At 48.9% G+C, this 10,139-nt stretch overlaps 1 protein-coding gene across 1 annotated transcript; it reads right to left on the bottom strand.

Moving 5' to 3' along the window:
- Positions 1–7,338: 7,338 nt before the first annotated feature.
- Positions 7,339–9,064, bottom strand: LOC124649391 (UDP-glycosyltransferase 73E1-like). The gene has a single exon (XM_047189039.1). It carries the CDS (start codon positions 9,053–9,055, stop codon positions 7,583–7,585), a length of 1,473 nt encoding a protein of 490 aa, XP_047044995.1. The 5' UTR covers positions 9,056–9,064; the 3' UTR covers positions 7,339–7,582.
- Between the last annotated feature and the right edge of the window lie 1,075 nt (positions 9,065–10,139).

Genomic DNA, 10,139 nt, shown 5'->3' with positions numbered 1-10,139 from the left:
CAGAATGACTTGTTTCAAGTCAGAGTCCGATGGTACGCAGAGACGTTCTTTGTACCAAAGAATTCCGGCTTCGTCTACGGTGAATCCAGGGGCTTTTCCTGCAGCTATCTGTTTCTTGATTCCGTCAATGCTAGCGTTGTCTTTCTGGGCTTCCTTGATCTGACCAACCAAGGTGGGTTGCAGTTCTATGCTGGCTAGGAATCCTTCACTAACAAGTTCAAGTCTGAACTGTTCAAACTCTTGATGCAAGCTGGGCTGTTCGGTTGCGAGCATGGAGTTCAACTGGCACGGCAGTCTACTCAAGGCATCCGCTACCACATTGGCCTTGCCGGGGTGGTAGTGAATCTCCATGTCGTAATCCTTGATCAATTCGATCCATCGGCGTTGTCTCATGTTCAGCTCCTTCTGGGTGAATATGTATTTGAGGCTTTTGTGGTCGGAGTAGATCTCGCATCGATTACCCATGAGGTAATGACGCCAAACTTTCAGGGCTAAGACCACGGCTGCAAGCTCGAGGTCATGGGTTGGGTAGTTCTGTTCATGTTGCTTGAGTTGTCTTGAAAGGTAGGATACAACCTTGCCTTCTTGCATAAGCACGCATCCAAGTCCAGTCTTGGAGGCGTCGCAATATACGTCAAAGGGCTTTGCGATATCTGGCATGATCAGGATTGGGGCTATTGTCAATCTACTCTTGAGCTGTTGAAAGCTCTCTTCGCATTTGTCGGTCCACTCAAACTTTCTGTCCTTTTTCAGCAGTTGGGTCATTGGTCGAGCGATGCTCGAAAAACCTTCTACAAATCTGCGGTAGTATCCGGCTAATCCAAGAAAAGCGCGGACCTCGGTTTGTGTGGTTGGGGCTTGCCATTCCATAACAGTTTTGATTTTGGCGGGATCTACGGCAATTCCTCCTGCAGACAAGATGTGTCCCAGGAATCCAACTTCCTCCAGCCAAAACTCACACTTGCTAAACTTGGCATACAACTTGTGCTGTCTAAGGGTTTCTAGGACAATCTCCAAATGCTATTCATGTTCCTCTTCGGACTTGGAGTAAACGAGAATGTCGTCGATGAATACAACGACAAACTTGTCCAAAAAGTTCATGAAGATCTTATTCATGAGATTCATGAAATAAGCGGGGGCGTTGGTCAGTCCAAATGACATGACGTTGTACTCATACAACCCATATCTGGTGGTAAAGGCAGTTTTTGGAATGTCGGTGGCTCGGATCTTCAGTTGGTGGTATCCAGTTCTAAGATCAATCTTGGAGAAAACTCGGGATCCGGTGAGTTGGTCAAACAAATCTTCGATCTTGGGTAAGGGGTATTTGTTTTTGATGGTGACATCGTTAAGCTTACGATAGTCCGTGCATAAACGATTTGCACCATCCTTCTTGTCTACAAACAAGACGGGGGATCTCCAGGGGGTGCACTTGGTCTAATCAAACCTTTGGCTAACATGTCATCTATTTGCTTCTTCAGCTCCACAAGCTCGGTTGCGTTCATGCTGTAGGCTCTCCGGGCGATGGGTCCGGTTCCGGGATTAACTCGATGATAAACTCGATATCCCGATCCGGGGGCATACCGGGTAGATCATCCGGAAACACATCGGGGTAGCGACAAACGACCCCGATTTGATCCAGAGTTGGCTTGGATACACTTTGGTTGCGGGTAAATTTTCCGGGTAGTTTTTCGGAGACGTGCTCAACTACGATACCGGTGTCTGCTAGTCATGGTTATGGCTTTCTTAGCGCAGTCTATCAATCCATTGTGCTTGGACATCCAGTCCATTCCTAGGACAACTTCCAAACCTTTGGTTCCAAGTATGATTAGATTTGCAAAGAAATCTACATCATGGATTTTGATTGGCACATTTTTGCAAAATTTTCTGGCTTTGGTGGTTGATCCGGGGATTTGAACTATCATAACATGCTTCAAACTGAGGGGTTGAATTTTACTTGTTGATGCAAAGTCTTCGGCGACAAAGGAATGAGATGCTCCGGAATCAAACAACACTGCGGCAGGGATGTGGTTGACGAAAAACATACCCGAGTACAACATCCGGTGCTTCCTGGGCTTCTTCAGCGTTCATGTGGTAGAGGCGGCCGTTGCGGTGGTTGGGGTGGTTGGGGGCGAACTTCTTGCCGGTGGAGACACGGCGTTGCTGCTGAGCAGGTGCAGCGGTGTTGCCGGCGAGCTTGGCAAGACGCTTGGGACACTCGTTGGAGTAGTGCCCCACTACACCACACTCATAACAGGTGATAGTGGTCTTGTCCTGCTTGTTCGCAACGGGAACGGCATTGCTTCCGGTTCTAGGAGCGGTGTTGGGGTTGGTGTTGTTGTTGTTAGGGGCTCGGGGTGGAGCGCGGTTGTAGTTGTTGTTGTTGTTGTAGTTGTTGTTGTAGCCTCCCGGCTTGGAGTTTCCTCCACTCCGGTTCTGATAACCGGGACGAGAGTTCTGCATTTGTGGCTTGTTGTTTCTCGGAGTGAAACCTCCGCTTGAGCTAGGGCGAAACTTTTGGGGGTGGCTTGATCCACTTTGATTCGCCATGCGGCGCTTGCGGTTCTCATTGGCTTGGTTTAACTTGCCCTCCATCTGGATGGCGGAGTCAACAAGGGCTTCGAGGTCGGCGAAGGGGATGTTGACGAGGACAGTCTGCATCTCATCATGCAGTCCGTTCAGGAATCTCTCCTTCCTCTTCTCAACGGTGTCAGTCTCATCAGGGGCATACCGTGACAAAGTGAGAAACTTGTCGCGGTATTCAACCACCGTCATGCGACCTTGTTTCAGCTCACGGAATTCATCCCTCATCTTCTTGATAAGACCCGGGGGTACATGGTACTTGCTGAACTTGAGTTTGAAATCCTCCCAAGTCATGAATTGACCTCCGTTCATGGCACGGGTGCTTGTCCACCAAGCGCGGGCTGGTCCAGCGAGATAGTGAGTGGCGAACAGGACTTTCTCGTTGGCTTCCACTCCGGCTACCTCCAGATTGTTCTCCATAGTCTGGAGCCAATCGTCGGCATCGAGGGGTTCTTCGGTCTTGCTAAATACCGGAGGGTTGGTGTTTTGGAAGTTCTTGAGCTTGGATCCGGGGTGGTCATGATTTCCATGGCCTTGGTTGGCGATGTTACGCAAGCGATGAGGTAGGCTTGGCGTTCGGCTCTTTCGGTTTCCCGGTCTGCAAGCATGGTTTGCAGCAGTTGCAGCATCGCGTCGTTGGTGCGATTGGGAGGGGCCATCTGAAGATATAGCAGATTATGAGATAAGAGGGAACATTCTATGGTTCATTTTGGTTAAGTTTGAAAACAATTTGAAAACTTGTAATCTTTTCATGACAAACATAACATTCATTCATTCATGCAACACATGGTACAAACTACACACATACTCCATGGTTTTAGGAACCATACTGATGCTACGATACAAGGGACGGGATACAACTCACGCCTACTATAAGTGGAACTTAGTGCAACTACTCCTCATCATCGACATCGATCGGGACGTAGTCGTCGGGTCCTGCCTCCAGAAACTCGTAGTCCTCCTCCTCGGTGTTCTCGTCATCCTCAAAGTCGTTGTCGTCGCTCAGGAAGGCGTCTCCTCCCCGAATGTCGATGCCTCCATCGTCATCCTCCAGCTGACGAATCTGATTCTCCTGGGCCTTGACAGTGGCCTCAAGTGACGCGATCCGGGCGCGAAGGCGACGAATCGTAGCGTCCTTCTTGGCACGCTGCTGGCGAAGGCTCTTGCGGTCGTTGTTGAGTAGCTTGATCGCCTCACCCTGCTCGGTGATGTGAGCATGGGTCTGGTTCGCGTAAGCGCGGGAGGCGTCGAGGTCCTTCTGAGTCTGGTAGAGCATGAAGTCCAGGTGCTCTGCATGGTGCCTCAACTCCGGGTGCGGCTGCAGCTCCATGGGCACTCCCGCAGCATCACGCCTCACAAGGTGGGCGTAGCGAGAGGCAAGGATGCGCACCACATTCTGTCCACAGAGGCGCGCAAGTGCCTCCTGTAGGCCACGTGCGAGTCCGTCGAGCCAGTTGCTCTCGCGGAAGGAGAAGAGGATCCTCTCGGAAGTGGGAGGCTCCATCTTGCCCCTCAAGTCGGCAGTGATCACCCACTGCAACTCTCCTCCGGGCGTGTCGTCCAGCTGAACCCCGTGAAACTCGGGGTGTGGGCGCCCAAGGAAGTCAGAGTCGGCGTTGAGGTCGTGCTCGAAGATCAAGCTTCCTCCGTTCCCAAGCTGGTAAAACTTGGTGTTGATGGGTTCATTCGGCTCCATCTGAAAGAGAATTGGATGAGTAAGTTAGAGAGTGCAAAGTGTGGCAAAATTTTAGGTTGAGTCAAATAAGATAGAACATGATTCATCAAATTTTGGCAAAGTCTCCAAGACAAGAGTGTAGAAATTTTTCACAAATAGTTTCTTTCATTTGATTTCAAAGTTAAGTTTTTTCAGAACGCCCATTCTAACTAAGGTCTTCTAAGGTCAAACAATGGCTCTGATACCAACTTGTCAACACCCGGATTTTTAAGTCCGAATGCCTATTATGTCATACATCGCAATCCCAGGAATATTGTTGTTGCGAGGCATAATAGTTAAGTATCACGATCATCATTCATTACAAACCATAAGTCTTACAAATTTGGAATCACATGATCCATATTTCACGAATAGTTGATCTATTGATCAACGAACAAACACAAGTTCATAGTTCAACATAGCGGAAGCGTAAGATACACGGACTCTCTAGTCCACAGGCCAACGCTTGACGTCGGAAGGCGCTTAGTTGTCGTAGGCGTCCTGCTGGTCATCTCCTTGGTCATCTTCATATGATCACCCTAGGGTTTTAGAGCATATCAAATACAAGTAAAAGCAATCATCATGGCATATCACTCAAATGCACAAGTCCTATGCATGGTACTATATGCAAATAGAAAAGTTTTTGTTGGTTTGAAATTTTGCTTTCTGGATTTCTCTAACTTTCTTTTTATTGAAATTTGGGGTGTTACATCATGTGATTCTTACTAGTGAATATCATAGGGGGAGATTTGATACAAGTTACTTTCACAAACCCATAGTCCAGGGTAGGCTACTCCCTCTTCATCATGGTGGTGGCGGTGATGGTGTTGATGAAGGTGGATGTGTATTTATTTATTGATGATTGCCTCCTCCCAACTTCACTATCGTAGTCATATTTATAGTCAGCTTTAGGGCAAAACTCATCGATGGTGTTGAAACTGAGGCAAAAGATTGCACAAGGGTCAAGGTGGTCCCATGGCGCGGCCAGGGGTGGGCCATGCGCCCTATATCCTGGCCAACGTGCCTCATGGTTCATCCCCTTCACCCATATATTGCTAAATCTTTAAAAACCCGACGTGGAAAAAGTGCTAGCTCCGTTTGATGTCTGCGGAGTCCCTGGAAGTCAAAATAAGAAAAAACATGTTTTCCTGTGTATGATAGGGTAAAGAATGAATGAAAGGAAAATTTGTTGCAAATCCCCATAAATCAATGTAAAACAATTAAGGAATCTCACGTAGCATCAAATATTATATAATATCATAACAATATCACCAAAGTTCATGGATACATTTTCAATGTATCACCGCACTAACTTCCGACGTAGATTGGGGGCGTGTATGAGTCTATTTTCGGGAGAGGGGGGAGTAGACTTACCAGGACGGGAGCGCTGGTTAAGATGCTCCACATATCACTTACAGTGCAGAAAGTGGCTAGCATGCAATCACATTATTCCTGGATGGATCATGTGTTGGGGAACACATATAGAAAACAAGAAAATTCCTACGAAAAAATAAAGATCATATGCGAGAGGGGATGTAACAGATCATACCCTCGTAGATCGAACTAGTGGAAGTTGTCGATGACAAAGGTTGATGAAGACCTCCATGGTATCCACACGTACGGGAGAAGCTTCACCGCTTTGGAGTTTGATCAAGCACACCGTCGAAGCGGGAAACGTGTCGATGAAGATCCGCCAACGCTTCTGCAATCACCACCTAGATTGGATCTAGATGGTGGGTAGAGATCTGGCAGCAATTCTGCGTCCAAGAGAGAGAGAGAGAGAGAGAGAGAGAGAGAGAGAGAGAGAGAGAGAGAGAGAGAGAGAGAGAGAGAGAGAGAGAGAGGAGCACCTACGGTTTTTCTGAAACTAGGAGAACCTAGGGTTGTCATGCCCTAGGGTTGTGGTCGACATTGAGGAGGCGACGACGGCACAAGGGTGATGGTGGTGGCGCACAAGGCGGCGACGCGATTAGGGTTTTTGGTGTAGGAAGTGTCGGCCAAGGAGGGGAGCAAGGGATGCGACTTGGATGTCCTTGGGGCTCCCCTTGCCCTCATTTTATAGGTGGAAAAGGCCGTTGGGTCGGCCAAAGACCTTCCCCCAAGTTTGAGGGAGTTCCGGTAGGATGTCGTCCACTAAAACCTATTAGAATTAGGACTCTTTTGCAAATTTTAAATTTGCCTTAGGAGGAAACTCCTTGCCCCTCAAGGAAACATGGATACATCTATTATGGAACCCTCCAGACTTCCTTAGACAGCTCGTTCCATCTCGTACACTTCTGGAACCTTCCATTATATTCCGGACCCTTCAGGTCCTTCCAAAACCTTCCATATATCACCAAAACCGTTCCAGACACTCCCGGGACCATTCAGAACACTTCTGGGATCATTCGAGACCTCACAGAACCATTATGAGACCATCCAAGACACTCTCGGATTTCATCTCTCTTATTTTCATATAAAACTCACGTTCCTAAATGTTGCTAAACCGTTAAGTGTGTAACCCTATGGGTTTACATGCCCAGAACACCTTCCGCGACATTGATTGATGTTGAGCGCTTGATAACCGCAAGAATCCCCACACATAACATGGAGATCTTTATATAGGTTATCCTAGTTACTCGTCATGTTCTCTTTACTCATTTTGTATCATCGTCGTCGGAGTTATTTTGAGAGTGGGAACTTTCTTCACTGTGAAAACATAAGATTTTTGATCGGGCGATGAGGGCGTTTGTGCATTGTTTCCGTCTTGGAACCGTTGCTTTTGGAAAAGTTGGACTTCAGATGTTGTCTTTGTGGTGTTTCTGTTGCTGCTATAGGACTTGGACACTTTAGGCTTCTTTTTGTTGGTTGTGTTTATCCGTACTGCTATTAGGATATTACGTTGTTGTAGATGCTTGATTTAATTGGTATCTTCGTAATATTAATATATTCCCTCTATCCAGAAAATTTGGAAAAAAGTTAAGGAGAAGGTAAAAAATTTGACAATAAATGAGAAGATAACTTATTTTTAAGGAAACAAATAATCTACACTAAAATCTCCAAATAATACTAATAAGCTAGTACTCCATCCGGTTTATATTAATAGACTCAACTTTATCTAGATACACATGTATCTAGTTTAGACTAGATACATATAAATCTAGATAAAGTAAAGTTCATTAATATAGATCAGAGGGAGTACTAAATTTTGGAGCAGCAGAGGAGGCCTCCTGAAGAATGTGTCTTTTAAGCATCCAGAAGAACTGGGCCTAAATTTTGAACCGGCGAGAGCTGTGCTCTTCTCAACAGTTACTGATCCTCCTTTTTTGTGAGCTCGGCAACATGGCGAATCATGTCCCCGATATCCACGTCCGACGACCCTCCTGATGCCATCGCGTCCCTCGCCTTTGTTGCGAGCTCCATGGCCCTGGACCGTATCGCCGCCCCATGATCCATTATCTCGGCCACCGCTTTCTTTACATCCTCCCTCCCGACCTGAAATTTCGACACCTCGGGGTGCATTAGTGGCACCTTAATGCCGGCACGGACGCCTGCGCCGAGCACGTCCACGACGAGTGCCTCGGTGAGGAACTGGTCGGCAAAGTGCGGCCAGGTAAGGAGCGGCACGCCGTGCGAGAGGGATTCCAGCGTTGAGTTCCAACCGCAGTGCGTCAAGAAGCCTCCAACCGAAGGGTGCGACAGGATGGTCATCTGCGGCGCCCACCCGCGGATGACAAGGCCACGGCCCGCCACGCGAGCGTCGAAGCCGGAGTCAAACCCTTCGGTCTCCTTCGCCACCCAGATGAACGGCCGGTTCGACGCCTCCAGCCCAGCGGCGAGCTCCGCGACCTGCGGCGGGAACAAGCGGGCGATGCTCCCAAAGCTAACGTAGAGCACGGACTGCTGCGGTTTCGTGTCGAGCCACGAGACAACGTGGCCGGCGTCGACGACGGCTGCACCGTTCTTGCCTCTCCCGGCCAGCATCTCGGCGTCGGAATCAAGGAGGCAGAGCGGCCCGACAGCCCAAACCTTCTTGCCGAGCGCCTCGCCGTACCGCTGGATGAATGCGCCCTCGTAGGCCGCGCACGTGTTGATGACCAGGCCGTCGGCGCTGGCCTCGGCGTCCAGCGTGTCGCGCCGGTACCTCTCGAGCCCCGGCAGCTGGAGCAACCCGAGCGACGTCGCCTTGTTGACCATGGTGCGCACGGGAAAGTCCGGCACCTCGAACGGCTCGAGGAAGTCGGTCACACGGCCGTGCACGCCATGCTTCTCCACGTTATGCACCGCCAGTAGGAAGAACGCCGACGGGCAGTGGAAGACGAGCCGAGGGACGCCCACCCGCCGCGCGACGTCGGCCGTCCACGGGCTGAACGTGTCGGCGACGAGGCAGTCCGGCAGCCGCGGCAGCGCCCGGAGGTACGACTCGAGCGGGCCGGCGAGCAGCCACACGGCCTCGTAGAAAAGAGCGAAATCGGAGAAGCCCTTGATCATGTCGAGGCTCTCACAACCCTCAGGCAACCCCACAGCCGGACCTGGGAACTGGAACTCGGCGAAGTCGATGGCGAGCCCCGCACGGCCGGCGTGCTCCAGGACGGCCCTGCTACGCGCGGCGTGGACGGGGGTCAGGACGACGGTGACGCGCGCGCCGCCCCGGCCGGCGAGGAGGCGCGCCATGTCCATCATGGGGATCACGTGGCCTTGGGCAAGGAGCGGCACCAGCACGAAGTGGAGCGGCGCCGCCATGGTCCCTGTACTGGTGCTGCTGGAAAACATGGCTGGCATAAATGTTTGTATGTATCTGTCCGAGGGGGGTGCAGTGAGAATCGAAGAACATCTCCATCGAAGTGGATATATAGCTCGGCGACAGCAAGAAAAGATCACACAGGCGATGGGGACGTCTGGCTCCGGCATGGGTGGACGAGGAAGGCAGGCCGTACCCTGGAGCAACACGAGGTGGCCACGGCTTCGATGCCGCACATGAGTTGACACTGAAAGTCCATAAAGTTTACTACCTTCGAGAAGCCTTGTACCTTGGTCACACACGGACATAGCCGAACCTTCGCTATCCTGACTTCCAGGTCTCCGACGTGCTACGATCCAAGATGACCTGCACCACCACTATGCAGCATCTAGTATCTTCGGAGTGAAAAAGCAATAAAGGCCCATGGCTACCTCGGATGGGAGTGGTGTTTTGGCTCATCAGAGTATACGCTCTCTTCATTTTAAATGTATCTTAAACATATTTCAAAATATTAAAAAAATAAAACTAAAATTTGCATGTACATCTTCACGTGGTACATGTCAACAAATTTGTTTCAAGAAAAATCAACTTGTCGTGTGACGTGTGTAAAAAGACAAAATTTGGTGCTAAAAATAAGGCTTTTGACCAGACAAATTTTCTCTTTTTTACATAGACCACAAAAAGTATTGATTTTTCGTGAAACTTGACGAACACATATATTATGGAGATCTACATGTAGAATTTTTTGTTAAAAAATCTCAACACTTCAAAATATGTTTTTTTGATAAAGGAATCATATGCACCCGGGAGCCAAATTAAATTTCTGCGGATTTGTTCTGAAAGGGAAGGACGAGATCATATTCTGAACCTTCAGCTTATCTCTTTTCATGAACATCCAACTAGCTATGGTAGCATTTTTGTTTTAAATTAAAGAGATCACGAAACTCTTTGTATAAATGCTGCTTTTGTTACATTACTTAAAAGGTTTAACTCCTCTACATAACTAAGATACACTTAACCCCACTACAAGTAATCCTCAATAAACTCTTGATGTAGATTGAAGACAATCTGAAGAACACACTGCCATTTATGTTGAATAAAAATATCTTTTGCCGTGTCCTTTAA

Source organism: Lolium rigidum, chromosome 4, assembly GCF_022539505.1.
Source record: "Lolium rigidum isolate FL_2022 chromosome 4, APGP_CSIRO_Lrig_0.1, whole genome shotgun sequence".
Lineage (NCBI taxonomy): Eukaryota > Viridiplantae > Streptophyta > Magnoliopsida > Poales > Poaceae > Lolium > Lolium rigidum.
This window is presented reverse-complemented; position numbering and strand designations above follow the sequence as displayed.